The sequence below is a fragment of the Emydura macquarii genome, unplaced genomic scaffold, assembly GCF_026122565.2.
Source record: "Emydura macquarii macquarii isolate MOO-44397 ecotype Brisbane River unplaced genomic scaffold, CSIRO-AGI_Emac_v2 contig_1043, whole genome shotgun sequence".
NCBI lineage: Eukaryota > Metazoa > Chordata > Testudines > Chelidae > Emydura > Emydura macquarii.
In genome coordinates this window covers 13,225,942-13,249,748 of record NW_027131180.1, presented here as the reverse complement: position 1 = coordinate 13,249,748, position 23,807 = coordinate 13,225,942, and the positions used below count along the sequence as shown (strand labels likewise).

Here is a 23,807-nt window from a genome sequence, read left to right as displayed (position 1 = left end):
TAAAGGCCTCTTAATCAAGACCTGACGTTCTTACTCAAGCAAAACTTTGATCTGAAGTAAATGGACGCTTTACCAGAGTAAATGCCTTAGGACTGGAGCACGTCATCACACAGTTCTACTACGCTTAACTTAATTTCTCAGTCAGTGGTCTGTAGTGACTGCTGTTGCAGAGTTCAGAGGTGTGTACTGTAGTGTGAACTACAGTTCTTTGTAACTTTTAGTAGTTTTATTTTAAAATATTAGTAGCTAATATGAAAATTAATAGAGCATTTCTCTCCCTTTTGAATCAATCTCAATTACTCAGATGAGCAATATGCAAAAGTGAATATGCAATAAATGCAAGCTTGTGGCTGCTTAATACAGACATCAGCCTATGCCAGCTAATACCCATCAGTCCTCTTCCAACTTTGAATGGTCTAACACTGTATTTCTTAACTCCTGTGTATTAGCAGAGTCTTTTATACTACCTGCCTGCCACAAGAGAGATAGTAAATGATTTGAGGATGAACATTTCTTCTTGTTTCCACAGACTGTGACTCAAGTCAAACAAGATAAGACTAGTGTGATCATCTTGTTCAATCTCTCATTATGGTCCACTGCCAGAACTTAATCCTTGTCTCACAGGTCCAGTAGATGGTGCCAAAGATTGAAGAGTGAAAGGGTTTGGTCCTGCATGCTGAAGCAATGGCAAAAGACCTTGGCGGTATAAAGTAGATCCCTTTTGGGTCCCATTTCCGGAGTTCACTTAGCGACTCTTTCATAAACACACTGCATAGAAGGGAACAATAGCAGACAGAAGTGGGCCAGGGAACAGAATAGATAGGGAGTGGCACCTCCTTTGCATGTTCCTCAGCTATCTGTGGGACCTTGCAGCAGCCTCTCTGGTCCTGTTCTAAGCTCTGAGAGACTGTAGCATGGAGAAGCAGGGGAAGCAACATCTATCCACGGCATGCTCCCCACAGAATATAGGGGCTATTAGTGCAAGATTTAATGCCTACACCTCCCTTAGGAGAGGGGCCATAATATTCTGTGGACAGAAGAGCCCAAAAGGTGCAGGTCATGCTGCCATGGAGTGGTAGATATGGAGCAGAATCCTACAAATGCAGATTCAGTTGGATACACATGCAGATACTTAAGGACATGCTTAATTTTACGTCTAAGAGCAGGTCCCAGTGAGTTCCATAGGGCTACCTTTGGGCTTGATCTTCCAAGGGGCCAAGTTTGCTGGCCCCAAGCCAACAAAGTACATGCTTCAAGTATGCGAATAGTCCCAGTTATGTCAATGAGATGGCTCACATGCTTCAAGTTAAGCTCTTTGTTGGACTGGGGCCAACATGCTTAACATGGATTCAGGATTGAACCCTGTATTTAAGGGTCTACTGGATTGGGACCCAACTTGCTACTGGTTGCTTTTACAGCCACTTCCCCAAAATGTTCCTTATCCCTCACAGAATAGTAGCAGTGCTTAAAATTGACCTTGCATCAAATAAAGAGCAAATGGGAACATTTAATTCTTAGTCAAGAACTAATTTAAATACCTCCTTTTCATATGATTGCTCGTGGGAGTATTTCTTAAATTAATTTCATGCTATACTTAAGGCTACTGTATCAATTGTAAAAAGGAAAAATCAAAGCGCAAAGAGAAAAAGGTGAGGGGAAAAAATCAGACGGAGTTGTAGCATTATCTCTAGCAAGCAGAGCAAAAGAAGCTACTAGCTTTCTATTGTTTGTCACTTGAGGTTAAACAGGAAGAAAAAAGGCAGAAGGAGGTCTTTTGATACAGTCCTTATCATAGAGAAAATTCTGGACTCACTGCAAAATTTTAACAAATTAGACCCTAGGCATTAAATTTAAAAGGACTTTGGTTTCATTCTATTAAAACAAGAGTATAAGTTCTCTAGTGAGATTAGTTACATTTTCACATTTAGGTCTGGAACCTCCTGAGTGTTAAACCTATGAGGCAAATATTTTTATTCCTTTTAAATTATAATGTAAGTGATAGTACTAATTTTTTTACCCATTACACCTGCAACAAGTTATTTGTTTAAACATTAGTTTTGGAGAATGAGCTTTAACTTTGAATATTAATGGGTAGCTATGTGATTGCAATTATTCATAGATTTCAGACTTGGAGGCACAAAGTTTGAGGCCACTTTCTTTTCCCCCAAGATGCCCTTAAGACGGCATCCTCAAACTGTGAGGCTGACAATTCTGGATAAGCCCTTCCCGCTTCCAGGAGAGAATCAAGCAAGTCGAGGGGAAAAGAAAAGATTTTCTTAAGTGAAAAAAATCTAATATGATTCAACAGGAAGATCATTCTCTTGAATACTGTATATTTAATTACATGCAAAGGAATCTATGCCTTTCATTACATGCTCACATATTGTTTTATTTTCCCCTTTGCCTCACTCTGCATAGGATGGATGGAATTCAGGGCATAAGGCAGCTGTTAGAATATTTCTCTTTATCTTTCATCATTCAATGTGTGGCCCCATGCCTTATTTACTGCATGTCATCCAAGCCCTGTACCACATAATAAATTATTCACTTCCTCATGGTCTCTTTTAGGGCGCTCATCAACATAGCATGAGTGTCTCAAATATTTTTGTGTCTCCACATCTCTCCCCTATGATATCAGAATGTTATTCTCCCTATTTTACTAATGGGTAAACTGAGAAACTTGGCTGAGGCTACCAAATGAATAACTGGCAAAATCGGGATTAGAACTGAGACCCTCCTGACTCCCAAACTGTGCTCATGCCACTCTGATTTAAATTATAGCACTCTCGCAAATTAGGCACTCAGAACAAGGAACACAGAATTAGTAGCCCCCTGTCAAAATCTTGATTTAAATTACTTGTTGAGCATCACAGAAATCTGTGGCAGAGGCAAGAATACAATTGTGATGTTCTTTGAATGCTTGTCCATATATGCCACTGTTGGTGCACATGTGCCCCAGGAACTTGAGTGTGGCTTCTTTTGGCCAGCAATGTCTGTTAGTATCCGTGCCTGTGCCCTGAGGGTCCTCGGGCCTTCAAACGAGTGTAGAGGGTAGAATGACCCCAACCGACTCACAGTCCCGTAGCTACGAGTTGAAATGTGCGGTGTCCAAGCCTTTTCACTCACTGTGCGACTTCCTCACTGTTTTGTAAATGGCACTGGGTTAGTCATTAGTGATAGTGCAGAGAGATTTTGTTGGACTGGATCCAGCATACTTAGCATGTTTCAGAATTGAAGCCTATGTATTTGAGTGACTGCTGGATTGGGACCCAACTTGTTACTTGTCACTTTTACAGTCATGTCCCAGAAATGTTCCTTAGCCCGCACAGAATAGTAAAAGTGCTTAAGATTGACCTTGCATCACATAAAGTAGCATGGTATCACCAGTTCGTTCATTCAATATTTTTGGTAGTAGGTCCTTTCCTCTGTAACAAGAAGAAAACCCATTTTGGTTTTGTCTGAGAATCTGCCTCCGTATCAAGACCAGTCATGGCTGAATACAGACCTCCAGACATTTTAAGAAATGTCTTCCATGTGAGGTGGTGATGACTCTAAATGATGAGTACAGCAGATGCATATTGTGTTGGTTGAGGGACATAAAAGAGGTGCCATTTGTAAATATTTTTCAAAGAGCTGGGTAGTCTTGTTTGAAGATGTTTCTGGAGAACTCAATGCATCCCCTTTTCAGACCCTGGAGTAGCTAGTGTCGAAATCCTGAGTCCTCCTAATCAAAACATACTCCTGCTGGCTCCTCTGCTCACAGAACTGAGAGAACCACTCCTAAGATTTGTCCTCTTTAGCTGGTAAAAATCTCAGGAGACCGAAAAGAGCACCAAGCCCATAAAAGGAAGAGATCTATCTCCTTCACCAGGTCCTTCCTCAAGGAGCCACAAATCCTGTCATATCTCAGCAGAAAATGATAGTTCAAGATCCAGAGTGAGTCCTTCTGGGAACCATTCAGGCACCAGTCACTGTGCATCTAGACCTCATTACCACAGAAATCTAGTACCAATAGCCCTGGTGCCAGAGATAAGTGGTAGAGCCTACCTCAGTATTAATGCCATCTAATCACTTGACTAACTTCATTCCAAAATCCTACCTGGCTTCAAAGGACCTCTCCTATAGACTCTTCAATAGTGGACTCCCTACCACTGGCAGTGGTGACGTTACCTCTGGTACAGACTGCTGTTCCTACACTAGTATGAAGCACATCAGCGATACCAATCAGAGGACAGTATGTTGATGTTCTCAATACTCCAGATGGAACTGCTGCTACTCCTCTTCAAGAGGATTACGCCTTCACTTTCTTTGGCTCTGATGACAGTAGTGTGGTATCACCAGTTCATTTCTTAGGGTCTAGATATTCAGTGCATTATACACCAGCAAAAGTCAAGGGTGAAGCTAGGTGGGAAATGATTTTCCCATCCCACGAAAATTTTCACCATATTGAAAAACTTTCCCATCCTGAAATGGGACAACTAGTCTATCTCAAATTTTCATGAAACAAAAGGACTCTTGGACAATGTTGCAGTCCCTAGGAATCAAGGCACCTACACAAAAGCAGAAAAACTTTGTCTCAACCACAGGAGAGGCAGTCATTCTACACCCATATAGAAAACCTGAACCACACAGGAAGCACCAGAGGAGGAAATAATCTGCATCTACCACCATGTCTCTGCACCAGCCTCATCATCAAGGCAGCAGATTTGAAACCTTGGTCAGGAGCAGCATACAAATTCTGTTGATTTTCCTGTTATATCCCTTTCATTGGGGAATTGTTTATTTCATTTCTGTGGGATTTGGAATACCATCAAACCCTCATCTCTGACACAACCATACTGCATCAGGAGGTGCAATCACTTCTAAATCTTGAGGTACTACATCCACTGCTCCAAGAACATGGGAAGGGTTTCTACTCTCTTTACTTTCTAATTCCCCAAAAGAAAGGGGGCTCATGCTCTATTCTGGATCCAAGAAAACTGAACTCCTTCATTCACTGGCTTAGGCTCAGAATGGTAACTATAGTCTCAGTAATTCCAATTCTATATCATCACACCCATTTGCTTCACTCAGTCTGATTTCCAACTCATCAGCACTGTGCAACATGAGCCTCTGCATAACATAACTGATTCCAACTGATGCTGGCAAGAGCCTCTTAAAAGTATAGTTCCCCACATCTTTCCTCCTCAGCCTAATATAACAATGAATAATCAATATTAACATAGATCTATTTGAAATACTGTATTACCAATCTGCTAACTAAATAACTGGTTTCTGAGATGTCTTGCACTGGTGCATGGACCTGCAGATCTCCCCGGAGACATCAGTACCACTGCTGGCAGGAGGCAGTACGTTGTGGTTGTGCCATATGCTGGGGCTCAGCCATCTCAGCCTGCTATGGTTACTGTGTCTCTCAGACTTTCTCAGGCGAGATGGCCAACTCAATGCCCTTTATCGCCCTCTTTCCTGGAATTTGTAAAAGATGTCACCTATTCATCTGCAGGATGTGTCTGAGGTGACAACCTCATGATCATACGGCAACCTCTTGTGATGGCACTGCTATTTTCAGCCATTGTTTCCCATCAGAGAGATGCACAATGTAATTTTCATTAGGTGGTAGCAGCTCCCAGAACCCTAGAACTTATTGAGTTTCTTTTGCCTCATCTGTCTCTTTATACATCTGCAAATCTCCTGTGATTCTAACAGTTTCTAACTGTGCAGACGTTCTTCTTTTCATTTTTTTTTTTTTTTTTTGAACAAAATGTCAGCAGGTGACAACCCCATGCTTCACTGGTGCCATTCTGTAATTTAATAGTGCTAAATACAGCTCAGAGTCCAATTCCACAGCCCTTTTCAGCAGACTTTATTATTTTGACAGTTTTACACCAATGCATTGAATTGGGGATAATAGGGACTGGTGGTTACCTGTCTAAATCCATCCTTCACTGAAATATGCTTAAATTCATGCCCACTAAACTGTGGCCCATTGTCAAACATTACCATGTCAGGTATACTGAGTCTAGCACAAATAGATTTAATATATAGAATCGCCTAACTGTAGTTTCTTCTAGTAAGGTTATCTCACAGAAGTGAGGGGGGAAAAGCCAAGGACAAGAACATAGCTTTTTTTTTTTCTAGCCGATATAAATAAATCTATGCTACTTTGTTCCTGGGTGTCAATTTTTCCTGTGCCACCAATATGGCCTCTTTTGCTTCAGTTGGCCAGTATTTTTTGTATATATGACAAGTCTTAACAGCTTTCTCAATGTCACTGTTCATTTGAGGCCCGTATATTAAGTCTCAGGCCCTTCTTGTGAATTTTTTGATTCCTGAATGACCTCCATGTATCCTTTTTTCAACATATTTTTCTGTAACATCTTAGGAATCATCACCCTGATGTCTTTAAACAAAATCTTATCTAGGATTGAGTGCCCCTCCTTTAATTGATTATAGAAGCTGGGAATATGCTGTTCCAAGACACTGTGTGCTAATAGTCCTAATTACTTTCTGCAGAGTCTCATCCTGAGCAGTAGTTCTGGCAATCACCGTCCACATTTTGTCTGAATCCATACAGTTTTGTTTTTGTTTCTTATCACATAGATTTTGAACATGTCAATCTCCACTGCACTTTTGTCAAATACCCTACAGCAGTGATACTCAGATTTCACTGGTTCAGGAGCCAGATTAGCAATCAATGTTACCCAAAAAAACCACAGTAGTGTGAATTAATTGTTTCATTTACTATTACATATTTTCTTGTAACACACTGACTGACCAAATATTATTTTAGTAACTACAATTGGTTAATAACAGAGTAAAAGCATCCTGATTGGTTAATAACTTAAACTGGTTAATTAAATCACATTGTTTTTAATATAATGTGCTGCAAAGAGCTGCAGGAGACTCATTAAAGAGCCACTTACAACTCATGAGACTCAGTCTGAGTATCACTGCTCTAAAGTGTGTCTGAAACCACCAAATCTTTCTCCGGTTTGCATTCAATTTGCAACATTGGACTCATGGGTTTAATGGGCCCACCCTTTCAGCTGCTAGCTGCATGGTCCTTGTTCCATCTTTCCATCAAAACAGCCTTTTTAATCACAGTAACATCTATCAGAAGGGTAAGAGAGATATATGCAGATCTTTCCATGAGACCTTGTAAGTCTTCACAGACATTCATACCCTTGAAACCTCATGTGGAGTTCTTGTGGAAGGCTGTCTTTGACTTCCATCTCAACCAAGTAATACACCTACCTGTGTTCTTCCCAAAGCCTCATTCCAAAGGGGAGGCTAAATGTCACACCTTGTTTTTTCTTAGAGCACTATTTCTACCTAAATAATACTAAGCCATTTAGGGTGTCCTCCAGCTTATTTGCAAGTTATAGGGACAGCATGAAAGATCAAATCTTATCCACACACAGATTCTCTAATTGGATTTCCACATGTTTCTAACTGTGCTATGAAATCACCATTTTGGACCCACCAGTGAGTAACAGCTCACTCTGAGAGTTCAAGAAGCTACTGTAGCTTCTTTGTGAAATGTTCCAATATCAGAGAGAGATAGAGCAGTTACTTGGAGTTCAGTTCATATGTTTACCTTGCATTACTCCATAGTGGAATCATTAAGACCTGATACTCATTTTGGTAGGGCTGCTTTACAATCATTATTAGGTAGACTTCTAGCACACACCTCCTGTAATCTAGGTCACTGCTTGTTAATCACCAAAAGTGAATACATACACACCAAGCACTCATTGAAGAGATGATTACTTATCTTACAATAATTGTGGTATTGCAAGATGTGTTGTCTATATATTTTCCATGGCCTGCCTGCCTTCCCTACTAATAGGGACTCTGATAGCACCTGGATGCTGTGTTGGTGAAAGATCGAAAGAGTGGTTCCAGGATTTATATTTCATCCAAAATTCAATGGACTTTCATAGGGCAAAGAAAAGACACTTCTCTGGCTCCAGGGCTGCTTCTCTCCTGAATTTCAGAGGCCAGCTGCAAATAATCAAGGTGCTAGACCCACTACAAATAAAAAGTGACAAAAATATTTCCTAATGGAAAGTTATCCAAACTAAATGGATGGGCAGTAACAGCTCTCCCTAAAACAAGTGGCTCTGCTTTTGAACAAGGATGGGAAAACCTCTAGTTCAAGTTGCATCTGGAGACGCTGCAAGGTCTGCATCTACGGATAGTAGCTGAGAACCACAAAGTGCTGGAATGAGAGGGGTGAGTAGGAAACCATAAGGTAGGCTTGCAGGCAGGCAGGCAGGCAGAGCAGGATTCTGACTGACCCAGGCAACAAGAAAGAAGATTCCTTTATAGTGGGCTGAGAATACAAGGAAGAAGGGAAAAGAGCTAGGTGACAAGGGACCAGAAGGGAGGTAAAGGAATGGGCAAATAATACCTTACAATCATCTTTCCATGTGTAAGCAAGGTCTGAGTGTCTGAGTAAAGGGGGGCACATTATTTGCATGGGCTTTGTATCTGCATGAGTACAATTAAGAACTTAGCATAATTTACCTAGGTGTGGAGCATAATGGGAAATGGTTAGCAGGGCTGGGTTTGGATTACAAAACACTTTTGTGTTAACTGCTGGGGTAATGAAATGTTGCCCTTCAATTGTATGAATAGATTTCAGCAAAACTGTATTTAGTCTGTTATGATAGAACACTTCACCCTAAAATAGACAGAGCTCCCCAAGGATGGCAGGCCGATGTTTCAGCCTGGAAAAGGTGGAGGAGTCTCCTATTGGGATTGCAGGGGCCAAGTGAAAGAATGGCCCCCTGGCAGGTAGTGACTCTCACCTCCCATTGTTAAAAGGTAGACTTAATGACTCACCTTGGAGTCTTTTGTCTATTGAAAGCAGGGACATTTCCTGTATGACAGCAGAAGGTTTACCTATGAGCTGAAATCACTAAGAGCTGAAATCATTAGGAGCTGAAATCACTAAGAGCTGAACCTTGCCTGACCACTAACAGAGCTGAGTGGGCAACAGGCAACTCTGGTGGGAGGCTAGCACAGTCGGTGCCAGCCCAGTCAACAAGGGGGGCCGGGCACAGTCGGGGCCAGCCCAAGGCGGCCGGCGGAGGGGCCGGGCACAGTCGGGGCCAGCCCAAGGCGGCCGGCGGAGGGGCCGGGCACAGTCGGGGCCAGCCCAAGGCGGCCGGCGGAGGGGCCGGGCACAGTCGGGGCCAGCCCAAGGCGGCCGGCGGAGGGGCCGGGCACAGTCGGGGCCAGCCCAAGGCGGTCGGCGGAGGGGCCGGGCACAGTCGGGGCCAGCCCAGGGCGGCCAGCGGTTGGCGGAGGGGCCGGCACAGTCGGTGCCAGCCAGGGCGGCCAGCGGTCGGCGGGAGCCAGGTGCGGTTGGTGCCAGCAGTCGGTGGGAGATCGGCGTGGTCGTTGCCAGCGGTGGGGGACTCAGTGAGGCCCACAGGCGATAGGAGACAGCAGCAGAGGGGGCCTGGACAAGCCTGTGTTGGACCGGTGCGGCCTACGGGGCGGAGTCACACCTGAGAGGTGGATATTGCAACTACGACGGTCAGTACAGGGGCAAGAAGGAAGGGAGAGGCGAAGGACACGCCCCGTACTCTGGGATGGGTTTGGGCTCAATGAGTTCATGAACTCTGTTTGCACTGTTTCCCCAAACCAGTGCGGTGTTATCTCTGTTTTGCTATTAAAAGGTTTCTTTCTACACTCAGACTCTGTGCTTGCGAGAGGGGAAGTATTGCCCTTTGGAGGGCGCCCAGGGGATAGTGTGTAATTTCCCAGGTGACTGGGTGGGGGCTCGAGCCAGTTTGGTGTTGCATCATTTACAGGGACCCCTAGATATAGAACCCGGCCCTTGCTGCTGCTGACTTGGTCTGGCAGATGGGTTACACATGTCTTCATCTGTAATGAAATGTTGCTGAAATTAATGAGAACTTGATGACTTAACCCTATTTAAAAGATTGGGATGAAGCAGAGAGAATAATCAGTGAACATTTGGCTGTTTTTGTGTGTCATTTTGGGTACCTAAAGTCACTGATGCCTGCCTTTCAGAGGTGCTGAGGAGCCTCTATGGAACTTGGGCATTGGGTGTCTCTCACAAGTGAAAACTTGTAAAGTTTTGGTCTACGTGACTTGCCCTAAAGTCATATGGCAAGTCAATGTCAGGACTAGAACTTGGGAGTCTTGGGCTCCAAAGTTTTGTGTAGAGCCTAAAGCAGTAAATGTGAAGAACTCAAGACTTGGATTTTCTTCCTGACTCTGCCATTTGCTTGCTGAGTGACTTTGGGCACCTCATTTCTTCTCTCTTTGCCTCAGTTTCTTCATTTGTAAAATGGCAATAATGATACTGACCTCCTTTGTAAAGCACTTTGAGATCTACCAGTGCAAAGTATTATGTAAGAGCTGTGTATAGCAGTATAGCTGCTCTGCCATCCACACCTATATAGATGGTGAGTAGGAGGAGGAACTTGGGAGATGTAGTGATAAAAATCAGGAAACCAGACTAATAAATGGGATTCAAGGAAAAAAGACTTGGTGACAAAAAGACCCCTCCCCCACAACAAAGTAAAGAAATGACAGAAGGAAAAACAAAGTAGTATGGACACAAAGGACTGAAAGTGTGTGTGTGTGTGTGTGTGTGTATAGGGAAGAGGAGGAGACAATGCAGGAGAGAAGAAAATTAAGAAATTGGAAAAGGGAAAGAAAAAAAGAAAACATTTATAACTTTCTAGGAAATAGTTAATTTCATATTCTTATATTTGAAACTTATATTTGAGTACCTGTCTTGCTTTCTTTATGCACCCAAAACTCCCGAGAACAACAGGAGTCTTAAGTGTGAAAGGAAAGCTGAACTGAGTCCCTACTGGTGTGGCTTTCACAATTTTTCTTTCAATATTAGTGTGTGACTTTTATGAAGTTCTCCTGTTGGTGCGGTTTGTAAAATAAGAATTTAAATCTTGCTACATGGTTTTAATTACCTATGCAGGGATGACACATGGAAATAAGTGTATGTTTAAGATATTGGTGAAAAACATGGCCAAAATAAAATTCTGCTTCTTCATGAGCCATAATTTTTGTAACACTTTGATTTAAAAAATGTTCAAATTGATGGAGCATAGAAGAGATTTGCTTCAATTTTATATAATTTAATTTATACTGATCAATGCAGAAAAGGTATCACTGAGGAGAGGAAAAATAAGCACACAACTTTTAACTCTATTTAAAATATTAGACCAAACTCTTTATAGAGGTATAGTACATTTGGAGGCGGGGGAGGGGTGGGGAGAAGGGAATGGCAAATGTATAGCTTTAAATATCTGTCCCTATTAAATAGGGGCATTTGACATGTAGAAGTTCTTCTCCCTCTTTTAATGATGTCAAGCCATTCCTATTGGGGCTGTCTTTTCTTTGCCTTTTAAAGTTGCTTTTGAAGAGCAAATATTTTTCTTTTTAAATGTGGCAGATCACACTAAAAAGCAATATCCAAAAAAAAACTGTTTTAGAGGCTACGGTCAGATTCCTACAATACATGGGGAGACTAGGCATGTGAGCAAGATGACAGTAGTTATTGGTCCTAGTTCATGCTCTTCTATCAGGCCATCACCATCTATGGCTTAATCACAAATCAGCATCTGGATTTTTTTCTGCATAAGCAAGACTGGCTGGCTGATTTGACTTGGTTTCCCCCAGCCAGATACCTGGTTCAGCATGACCCAAGAATGTGAAGGTGGTGGTGCAGACATCTCATTTGTGCCTGACTTAGAGGATTCCTCCTCCAAAAATTATTTCTAGTGTTGCATTTGAGATATGGAGTAGTAATGCTCTGCAGACCACCCTGCTATACCTCAGACTTCCAAGCCAAATTGACTGAGCTATTTGATATAGTCTAGGAACTACTCAAGCTTATTGTGGGTCCATGTTGATTCTTTGGAATTAACTGGGGAAACCCTGACGAGCATTAGATCCAGTCAGGCAATTTCTGTTTTAAGATACAGAATAGGTCCACTTGTATATTTTTTGACTGAAACTGAAGGAGTGACGATGTATACCTTTCTCATGTTCACACCTTTGCCTCCTTTGCATTTAAGTCAGGACACACTTCTGCCGCCATCAGTGTAGGAGGACCCATAAATTTGTCTGCTCATGGAGTTTGCATCTTTAGACAATACTGTACAGTTAATAGCTCCCTATCAGTGGCCTAATAGGCCATTAAGATTATTTCTTCTCAACCATTCATATATGGCTGAAATGTATGGATTGGAGAGCAACGTACCAGTGGCATTACTGTGATCAGTCTGAGTCTGTATACTATGTATATGCTGGAAAGAACAAAATTCTGGGGGACTTTGGTTCTCTACCATAGCATCTGCAATCAGCAGAATATCACCTCGTAATCCAAGCATCTTTTGCCCCAAAACAGTTGGCTATTTCTTGCTGTCAGGCATTTTATACTAACTTTGTTGGATTCAGATCAGATTGGCCCCTTTTCTTATAGGTAAACCATTCCAGAAGGGGACAAATGTAAACTCTTCTCTACTTCTACTTCTTCATCTGAGGAAATGAGCTGAGGCTTACAAAAGCTTATGCCTGCTGAAATTAAAATTGTTAGTCTTTAAAGTGCTACAGAACTCAAGTTGTTTCTTCTCTACTTGTATTTCAACCAATTTTGTTGAACAAACTTTATTGGGTTCTGCACATACTGTCAAGATTTAACCAGCAACTTTTAAATTAGACAAGGCCTTCCTTAGCTGGTAAAATCTAGCAGTGAAGTGTTGGCTGTTTTTGGTAAGGATTATCAATGTCTGTCTCTGAAAAGGCAAGAAAATGGCTTCCCTCAGACTGGGGTGAAATCCATTATCAAGGAAAACATCTGTTCAATGCAGTCTGGCTAATTATTGACTAAGTTGTGGAAACTATCATTTTCTCTTTTTCAGGTCAGTCATGGTCGTGACAGACAGGACAAATGTCCAAACTTATTCTTATCCTGTCTACAGCTTTTGATACTATAGATGTATAGGCCCTGCTTAGACTAGATTCTTTCTTTTGAAAAATCCCGAAGGGAGTGACTTCTTTTGCCATCCCTCATATTAAACATGCATGTTTAGGCTACAAGTGGAGACTGACACCTTGTCTACAGTTTCACCAGTATGAAGATAGAGCGCTCAGTGTGCATCTTCTCATTCACATAGGTTTCTTTGGTTAAATCCAGGTGAATATGGTCTCTTGTCTCTTCTAGTACATGGTAGAGATTGGCACTCAGATAAATATGAGATTACTGAAACTCAATCAATACAAGATTGAGGTGATGCTGGGAGGTTTGGGAAGCATTTGTAGAACATATTAAGAAACATATCCACTTTTTGTAAAGATTGTCTGCTAAAGTTTTTGTCTGATTTCCTAGATCAATTGTTCTGAGTCACTTTTCACCATTACTTCATCTGTGTTTATCTAGAATGACTGACAAGTTCTGTCCAGTGTGCATGTAACTGCAGTTATTCATCATTTGCAACCGCTTAACCATTGTGAGGTTGTATAGAAGGGAATGTGACTGTCTACACTAATATGGTCACCACTGTTGCAAAATTGTGATACTTTGTACAAGATTTATGCTTTGTGAAGTATCACTGGAAAAGTCTGCTAAATATTTTCCTGTTTAAATGTGTATCATTATTGTACATGAAATTATGAAACTATGCTGCGTGTGTATCTCAGACATACTGTGAGCTTGACAAATGTCCACGGTGATGACAAAGAAACGGTAAACAAGGGCAAAAACACCTCAGACAGCATGTCACAGATTGGTGCAAGCAAAGATTTGCAGCTCATATGAGGATCTGATAGAAAAGCATGTACACCATGGAGATGCTTGCCTTATGAGACAGCCAGTATTTTTCCAGCAAAAGGGTTAAGGGAAGAACAAAGGCCCATGGCCACCTTTTTCCTACCCGATCTCCAAACTGGTAAATTCTAATAAGGGGAAATTTTGAACAAAAGGACTAAGGTCCCTAAACTATTTGGGCAAGTCAGAGAAATTTAGAGAAAATTCGTAGATTTAACATACTTGAAACTGTCATGGACCGTCTAATCGGATTCAACTGTAATGTATATGATCTGCTTTAACCACTTAATAACTCATTTCTTTTTCTTAATTAGTAAACTCAAGGTTTATTAAAAGTTTGGCTACAGCATTGTTTTTGGGGTGTGATCTGAAGTATCCATTGACCTTAGTAAGTGATTGACCCCCTGGGGCTGGAAGAACTTGGGTGTGGTGTTTTTTGTTGTTTTAGTAACCTTATAGCACTGAAGTCCAGTTTGTCTGGGTGGTAATATAAGCTGGAGTGTCTACGGTGTCTGTCTATGGCTCTGTGCCAAAACTAGTATAGTGCTCCAAGAATCTACGTGTTGCTGATTTGGTGAAATCTAATTCTATTCAACCAGTTTGGGTGTTTTCTGCCCTGTTTCTGATAGTCTGCCTGGAGACTAGCACTCAGTTGTGAGCCATCCCGGACAGTGTGACAACCCTATTATTGTATTGCAGGGAGCACTGCTTGAGGCTGCTCATGAAGACAACTCTCAGGCTTCAACTAAGGCAGAATTTGGCTGCTCACCTGCTTAGCAGTGTGAACTTCAGGGAGCATAACCTTTAATGAAGAGGTGTTGTATGTGGAAGCAAATAGAAAGCTAATACAATTCAAGGTGCTGATTTTTATCTATAGTTTGTGCCCTAGATTTCACTGTGTTTCACTGTGTGAATTAACACAATACGGGAAATAAGATATATTACTTTGTTGCTTTTCTTTTTAAGTGGGGGGGGGACAGCAAGCAGGGTGTTCTGGGTGAATGGCTGCACAACTGAGGACCCATATCAGCCCCAGAATTGATTTTTCAGAATACCATAGGGGATGACTGTACAAAGTTCTTCTAGCTTAATGTTAATGAGTTTTAACAACTACACCTATGTAGGAACTTCCTGAACATGCTTTAAAAAAAAAAAGCCACCATTTTCCTTAGGGAAGCTCTAGCCTTGAAGTAATTTAGAATATGCTTCTAGTGTGGGTTTTGTATAATTCCAAAAGGTTAATGGAACAGAATGGAGCAGCCATGAGCTTTAAATTGAAAAAAAGCTACCTTACTACTTTTTTATGCAGGCGAAGAAAATGATACAGCAAGAATGCTCCCTTAAAGAGCACTGTTTAAAAAGGAAATATGCAGGCTCTGGGGACGAGTAAGGTGATGTCTTTTCTACTTTTCTACAGGGGCTCAACTAGGGCCAGGGGGGGGAGGATATACACATTCCTTCTGAAACTGCTCCTATCTTACTGGAAACGACTTTGGCCATCCTCTGGACCGGGCTCTAATGACGCTTTAAAGGGCTGGTTCAGTAGACGAACAGCAAAGTAACTGAAAACGCCAAGGAGTACAGACACCAAGGGGTACAGACACCACAGCGATCCGACTTCTCTCTGGCCCGCCCCACTGCCGTCTAGCAGCACTCACGGCCGAGGCGAGAAGAGAGCAGCTGCCCTCACCTGCTGCCCGCTCTGTCTCGTCAGTTTCCCTGCCCTGCTAACTTCCCGCGAGGGACTGTCAAAGCGCAGCGCCGGGGGACCGGGCAGAGAGCCCCTAAGGCGGGCCCAGGAGCAGCCGCTGCAAGCACCGCTGCGCGTGACACTGATTGCAGCGGGGCGCTGGTGGCCTCCGATAATCGCCTGCGCCCGGGGTCGCGGCCCGGCCTCCAAGCACGACGGGTCCCTCCCCCGGCCCCATGCTTCGGTGCGGGGCACACCCGCCCCTGCCGCCTCGGAGCCCGGCCCGGGCAGCGAGTGACCCGCACGCGCTCTCCTGACTCGCGAGCTTCACGTGGCTGGAGCCTCAGCCTGCCGTCCTTCTCCACCCTGCTCTCTGCCCGCCCACATGACGTAACGTTGTGTGGGGCCGTGGCGCGCCTGCGCACAGCGGCTAATCCCGCTCTCCCGGAGGGAATAGTGGGCGTGGCTCTGCGCGCGGTTGCGATGTGACGAGGGGGGGGGCTTGGCGGAGGGAGTAGGGAGAGAGAGAGAGAGGAGCAGCCCGCGTGCGTGCTTGGTGGCGGGCGCGCGCCTGCTCGCTCTCTCGCTTGCGTGACAGGCTGGGAGAGTGTCGATGGTGCCGCGCGCGCGCGCCTGCCCGCCGGTAAAGCGCTTATCGCCGCTCCTCCCGGAGTGCGCTCGGGGCCGCGCGCGGGGCCCCCTCCCTCCCCGCGCGCGTGCACTGTGAGGAGGGAGAGGCGGCGCTGCCTTCTGCTACTACACCGGCCCCTGCATGCTGCCCGCTCCGCCCCGCCGCTAGCCGGAGCCGCTGCCGGCGGAGGGAGGGAGCCCGGCGGGGTGGGGTCGCGGAGCCCGGAGCCAGCGTGAGGCGCGCGGGGCGGCCGCGGCCCGCAGGAGGAGCGGGGATTCCCGGCGTGGCCGTGGGAGCCCCCGGGCGGGCTGGGCGGCGGCGGCGGCGGCGGCCGAGGAGGCTGGGATTGAAGGTGGTGCCCGGCGGGGAGCGCGGAGAGGATCGTGCCCGCGGGCCCCCCTCCCCCGGGCCGCCTCTCCGGCGGGTCCCCCCCCGCCTGGACCATGGCCGACGACGACGTGCTGTTCGAGGACGTGTACGAGCTGTGCGAGGTGATCGGCAAGTAAGTTCCGCGGGGGGGCGGTGGTGGGGGCGGCAGCAGCGAGCGGCCCGGCTCGGCTCGGCCCGGCCCGGCTCCTCGGCGCGGGGAGAGAGGGATGCTCCGCTCGGCGCCCACCTGAGCCGCCGCCGCCGCCGCGCCCGTGTGTCACCCGCTCCCCCCCGCTGCGTGCGGCCGCGGTGACTCCACGGCGGCGCCCGCCTCTCGTAGCATGGGCGCGGAGGGGAGAAGCGACCCGCTATCTCCTCCGGCCGCCGTGCTCCTCCGACGCCCAGCCCGGCTGCAGCCGCCGCCGCCGCCGCCGCTTTCCCAGGCTCCGTGACTGCCGGGGGCAGGGCCAGGCTCCTCGGTGGAGCCGCCTCTGCGTGGGGTGTCCGCGCGTTGGGGCGCCGCTGGCCAGGTGCCTCCCTGGGCCGTGCTGCGCGGCGGTCACCAGCTCGCTGGCGGCTATGCCGCTGATACTCGGGTAAGGCTCAGCCCCTGGGTGAATCTCTTTGCGGTGCCCGCCGGTGCGGGGGAGCGACGCAGGACTCGGGAGAGCTTGGCCTTTTTTTGAGGCTTATTATGCAACTGCCGTTGAACCGATGGTCAGGGCGTGCATCACAGCCAAGTTGGGATAGCTGTGTTAACGTGGCACCGCGGGGACTGGTGTCGCTCATCAGTGTGGTGTAGGGTGTGTGAAAACGACAGCCCGAGCCCTCCCCCCCCCCCACTCCCTTTGATCTTAGTTGTGTAATTATACTAGGAATTAGTCTGCTCAGGAAGATGATGGGAAATTGAAGCTGACTGTCCAGTATTGAAACCTTTTATCAGCCTTCTCTCACATTTCGTATCTTCGGGGCTTATGTTTTGGTTGCAAAATGGACATGAACGGGGAGATGCACCATATTTGAAGAGATTTATAACTTCCTAATTTTATGCATGTTTCTCATTCAAAAATTGATGTTGTAGGTGTTTTAGTGGTGAAACTTTTCCATTTGTTGTTGACAGTGGCTTCTGGAAGCCTTGTGTCTGGATGACTAGTTACAATATTCTCTTGTTTTTAAGTGCTGTGGTCTTATATTTTTAATTATTTATTTTGCAATGACTATGTGAGTTTAAATGTCAATACTTGTTTGACTTGAAAACCGGGGCTAAAATACTCCTCTTTCCTCAGCATTGCACCAACATGTCAGTCTTATGTCAGATAGCTTTTTCTTAATTAAATACAAATATTTGGGCACTTTACATTTATTGTTTATCATAGAGCACAACTGTATTAACATTGCCGATTGCCTTTATAAAACCATGTCAACTATAAAGGTTTAAAGGGACATATGTGTTAGCACAAAAAATGGTTTAACTGATTTACTTAATGCTCATCAAGTGGAGAAAAGCTTCTGTGGTTAAGAAATTGGATGAAACTGGTACTATCGGAAGAATAGCTTCTGCTGTTCATGTATTATGTTGTGTCACAAGATTTCTTCAGGTGACAGTATTGTGTGTGAATTATAGTACCTTGTGTATTTTACTCAGATTCAGTTAAGATTAATAAAAAGGGTATAATATATATGCCTAGTGTTTATCAACACCTTTCAAAGAGCGTGTTACCCAAAGATGGCTGTAAATATTTTGAAGTATAAAATGACTCTTATTTTGTGTGCAAACGCTTCTGAAAAGATAACACAAGCTCTAAATTATTTACAGAACTTTAAAGGAATATTTCAGTGTTTCCTGAATCACATGGTCTGTAAGACAGTGTTCTTTGTAATGTAAATAGGTTAATAGTGTCAGAGTAGTGTTAAGGTGACACAGCACTGTAGCAAGAAATAGGTTGGGTCATCATGCTGTCAGCCCTGCTAACTAGTTATGATTGCTTAGTCAGCTTCTTTTGTAGAGGTCAGAAAGATGTCATTCCTCTTAAGAGGACCATTTTAATAAACTACTCCATTATTTGTGTGATCAGTATTATTGTCACTTGAATAATATCCCAAAGATACCTGTTGGAGGCTATAGTTGGAGTTTCTTACTTTACACCACCTCAGATCTATGAGGTTTATTCATTTTTGAGTAGTCCGAGGCAGGCTAGTGTAAAACTGATTTGTATTGCTGCATATGCATCTTACTAAACATCTGTCAGTAAAACAACAATGAAATGTTTGCATGTTCCTGTGACTTATTCCTGATTAATACAGTAATTTAGCTCTTGCAAAGCAGCACACCTGGTCTTGATTTGCATTTCAGACACATGAAATATTTAAAATGTGTATAATTTATTTTTTCCAAATGGGTGGCTACTACTGCCATCTTACATAGTTCTCATGAAAACGTCTTTCTATGGAAAGGAGAACTAGATAGTGTTAGTGTTTTACACATCTTCAGGGATTGAACAGATGTTAGAAGTATATCCTTGTATTTCTGTTCTGTTGATCTGGAAACCTAGCCTTCATGGGCTTTAATCTCCCAGCTAACACACAAAAGTAGAGTGTATGGGGTTAGACTTCTGGGTTCACCAAATTGTAATGAAAATAAGCCATTCTTACCTGTGTACTTGTTGTTTCAATGGACAAATATTTGTAGTTTTTAGTCTGTTGGAATATATTACATTGTAATCTCATACAAATGAATTGATTGAAATTGAGGTTGTGATAATAAACAGCCAGAGAACAGTTGAGTAGTGTTTCCCATGCTTAAATTCCGTTGGTAAGCTTTATTCATGTTGAAGGGATGTTTGAGGAAAGGAGTATAAGGAGAGCAGGGAATAGATATGTTTGTCAAAGGGTATCATCCAGAATACACTGGAGGAGAGACTTTCACTTGTATACATCACATAATATAGCTCTTTATCCCTAAAAATAAAACAAATATTACATAAATAATCAGAACCATAAAACATCTATACCTTGTTAAACCTTGTTGCCTTTCATTTAAAATTCAGTGGTGCCTTTTAGGATGCTAGCATTGGTCATGTTTGGGGCCCTACCAAATTCAGGGTCCATTTTGGTCAATTTCAGGGCCAGAAGGTTGTAAAGTTAGTCAATTTATGTTTGCAGATGTTTACATTTAAAATTTCACAGTATTGTAACCCTGGAGGTCCCTGACCCAAAAGGGGATTGTGGGGGGACACACACAGCTATTGTGCTGATATCATGGGATTGCCACCCTCACTTCTATACTGTCTTGCTCTGAAGGCAGCAGCTACAGAGCTTCCTGCAGCTGAGGGATATTCCCGATAGTGGAGGTGGGTCTGATTTCTCCCATGCTGCTGGGAGAGCCCACACCAGGGGCTCCTAGCTGCTAGTCCAGGTTGGGCTGGGGGGGAACAGGACTCCTCTTTTCCTGCATGACCTCTGTCCAGGAGGTGGGGGAAATCCGACCCTCCTCTGGCTGCAGGAAGCTCCACAACTGGGCTCTGAAGGCTGCAACCATGGAGCTTCCTGCAGACTGGGGTGGCTCCTAGAGGTGGAGGTGGATCTGATTTATTTCCCTCCCGCCCTCCTCCTCACCAAGAGTGGCCATGCAGCGGAAGAGGAATTCCTGTTCTTCCCCAGCCTGGCTGTGACTAGCAGCTGGAGCCTGATGCACAGTAAGAGCACCCAGCCCTACCTGTCCTTCACCCATCCAATACTAGATTTCAGGCTACAGGCTAGGTCTAATTTTATGGTCCGTGACCTATTTTTCATGGCCATGAATTTGATAAGGCCCTAGTCATATTACTGTGCCAATACTAGGTTAAGTCTTGTATTGTTGACAAACGTGTGCATGTCCAAATGCACTCTGATTAGGGCTTGGCCTAGAGTAAAGAGTTAGGGAGTATCTATATATGAGCCTTTACAAATGTGTTTATCTCAAATTAAGTGGCAGTGAGGTGAGTTAGAGAGAAATATTTAAGACTTTCTTTGTAAAGATTTATTTGGAAGCAACTCTCCTTGGCTGTTGAGAGGGATATACGCTAAAATATTTAAGCGTTTTCATTCTAATGGTGAGGCAGTGAATTAGATTCATAATTCATAGATAATCATGCTAAGTGCATTTTTTTACATAAAACCTTCATTCTGACCACAACATATAGTGTAATGTTAAAACTGCATACTGTATAAAACTTAAAATGGGTAAAGCTTTACCACCTGAGGTGTTGCCATGAAAATCATTTAAGCTCATTCTGTACTATATGCAATACGTTTATTTAGGCGGAAAATAATGCCTGCTTTCCTTTTAATATAGAAGAGAGACCATAGGTACTGAACATACAAGACCAAAACATGTATTCTATGTTCAATATGGGTTTGTTTTCAATTGTTGCTGTGTAAGGATTTAGTTTCAGCGTGGGTCTGGCTTTGATTTGCTGGTATTCTAAGATTCACATTGATCTATGGCACTCATCTAATGCTAACATGGAGACTGTCTGTGATTTTTCCCAACAACATAGACTACAGATTGCTTTCATTGCAGTTACTTACACTGATGTCTATCAGAATGCCTTAATTGTAAATATTTCAGTCTAATGAATTACTCTGCAGTAAATTCATGTTGAATGGACATTGTCAAAATTAAAATTGTATTTTTCAAAAAGTTCTCTTGTGTTATTAATGGCTTTAGCTATTCAGATGTGAGAATTTAAATAATACAATTTAACCTCTGTCTTTAATTTCTCATTTGTTTTTACTTGCACAAGGCTGAGAACACTACTGGCTGTCAATATGCCTTCTGCTACGTACTAATTTATTTTTGTGTTTGACACACAACAGGATGGTAAAGTAAACAATGAACTGTAATGACGGTTTTTAACAAACAATAAAAGGAAAACTGAAACCGAACAATAAACAAAGTTATTCAGTATCCTCCCCCTCCAAAAATTAAGGTATGAAAAAAATTGTATCTTTCTGTCTAAAATGCGAGTGCATTAATTCTGAGAACTATGGAGATATCTGATGATACTGCTTTCCACACTGGAGTTGATATGATTTATTCTTCTACAATACTAATACAAGCTCTGAGCAATGGCAAGATAGTTGATGTTTCGGCCCTTTGTGGGCTGACATCAGGTAAAGCATTTACAGTGATTTCTTTAGGTCCTATCACAGATGATCTCAGATCTGGTCAAATCTAGGTCCTGATCTGTTTTTGAGGCATTGGATAAAGTGATTGAGATTTTTGTAGGGGGTGGGGGTGGTTTCATCACTCTTTTACTTTGTCATGTAATAGTTTGGAGGAAACAGAGTTCTGCCATGGTTGTAGGATTTTTATATTTCTGTACTTGCAGTTAATTTCTTTGTTTACTACAAAGTTTGCACAAACTTACAAATCTTCAATCCGTTTTCTGTAAAATATTTTTTCTGCAAAGTTTACCTATCTTGTGCAACAGAGAAGATGTTTAAGATGAATGGGGGAGCTGTTTTTAATGAATAGTTGGTTAAAGCTGGCGGTGGTAATAGCATATTTTCCTTCAACAGAATCCAATTAGCTCAAGATTCCATTTGGCAGATACATGCATTCAATTAAGTTCTTGTAATGGTGGTTTTCATTTAAAACTTTTTCTATTTAGAGTTTGACTTTCTTACACCTTGCAATTTAAATTTGTATTTCCATTGTAGCTGGAGCGTGTTTAGTTGCCTTACAGAACCACATTTTAGTGTATGCTTATTTAAAACTGTATCTGAGTTAGGCTTTTTCATGCTATTGCTGCTACTAGTGAAAATGCTTGTTTAGACCCGATGCCGGGGTTCAGACTCCCGTATTGTCTAACCTAGTTTAGAGAATTACTAGATGACAAGATTGATGGCCATAGCACCTTGTCTACTCTAGCACTCCCATCATTGCTGTCACTTGTGGAGCAGCACTGGTGGTGGTATCACTGGTAGATTTTATGGGAAGACAGGATAGTGTAGGAAAGGCCTATTAGTACAGAACCATATTATAATCCTATGGTAGTAAGTAACGTTTTTATGTCTATAATATGGTTTGGTTGCATGGACTTTGTGTGTAGCACAAACAGGGTCATACTCTGAATTCCCTACTTTTAGTTGGTTCAAGTCCTGCTTAACACATTGATTGGCACACATTAAATGATTAAAAGCTGGCTGACTCATAGGTCTCAAAATGTAATTGTAAACCGGGAATCATCATTGTGCAGGTGTGCTAGTGGGGTCCTGCAGGGATCAAATTTTGACCCTATTTTTTTTTTTTAAACATTTTATCCATGACCTGGAAGAAAAAACAAAATTATGACTGATTAAAGTTTGTAGAAGACACACAAATTGAGGGTTGGTAAATAGTGAAGAGGACAGGACACTGATACAATGTGTGTGTTAATATGGCTAAATCTAAATGCTTATAGAATGGGGACGAGGATTTCTATCTTGGAAAGCATTTATGCTGAAAAAGATTTGGGGGTAATAGGGAATAATCAGCTGAACATGAGCTCCCGGTGTAATGCTGCGTCCAGAAGGGCTAATATGATCCTTGAATGCATAAATGGGAATCTTGAGTAGGAGTGAAAAGTTATTTTACTTCTGTATTAGGCACTAGTATGACTGTTGCTGGACTACTATGTCCAGTTTTGATGTTTACAATTGAAAAAGGATGATGATGATAAATCGGAGAGGGTTCAGAGAAGAGCCATGAGACTGATTAAAGGATTAGAAAACATGCCTCAGACCTTGTCTATGCTTGAAAAACAAGTCCAGCTAACATAGGTTGCTGATGTCCACACTGCCCTCCTTGGGTCGGTGGAGTGGGTCCTCACCAGGAGCATTTCCACCGACCTAAGAGGGGCAGTGTGGGGAGTTGAGAGCCTGGTCTCTCAGCTCCCTTGCACGGAGCTCGGCAGCCACACAGGCAGTGTGTACAACATGTTTGTTTTGTCAAAGCTGATTTTGGTCAGCAAAACTCTCTAGTGTAGCTTAGACCTTACAGAGGCAGACTCGAGCTCAATCTATTTAGCTTAACAAAGGGAAGGTTAAGGAGTGACTTGATTAGTCTGTAAGTATCTACATGGAGAACAACTATTTGATGGTGGGCCCTTCAGACTAGCAGAGAAAGGTATAGCAGGATACACGCATTCAGACAGGAAATAAGGCATAAATTGTGAACAGTGAGAGTAATTAACCATTGGAACGGTTTACCAGAAGTCTTGGCGGATTCTTCATCATTAACAATTTTTAGATAAAATGTA

The 23,807-nt window shown here is 43.4% G+C and overlaps 1 protein-coding gene across 4 annotated transcripts in view; it reads left to right on the top strand.

Annotated features, from left to right (window-relative positions):
- The first annotated feature begins 15,254 nt into the window (after positions 1 to 15,254).
- The window catches only part of CASK (calcium/calmodulin dependent serine protein kinase), a 410,160-nt gene continuing 401,607 nt past the window's right edge, over positions 15,255 to 23,807 (top strand). For 2 of the 4 annotated variants that reach the window (XM_067545148.1, XM_067545147.1), the window contains exon 1: positions 15,256 to 16,657. In XM_067545148.1, coding sequence (XP_067401249.1) covers positions 16,599 to 16,657 — 59 coding nt within the window. In that variant the 5' untranslated portion in view covers positions 15,256 to 16,598. Of the gene's footprint in view, positions 16,658 to 23,807 lie in introns of all 4 variants that reach the window. The other 2 variants (XM_067545145.1, XM_067545149.1) reach the window with 2 other exon arrangements.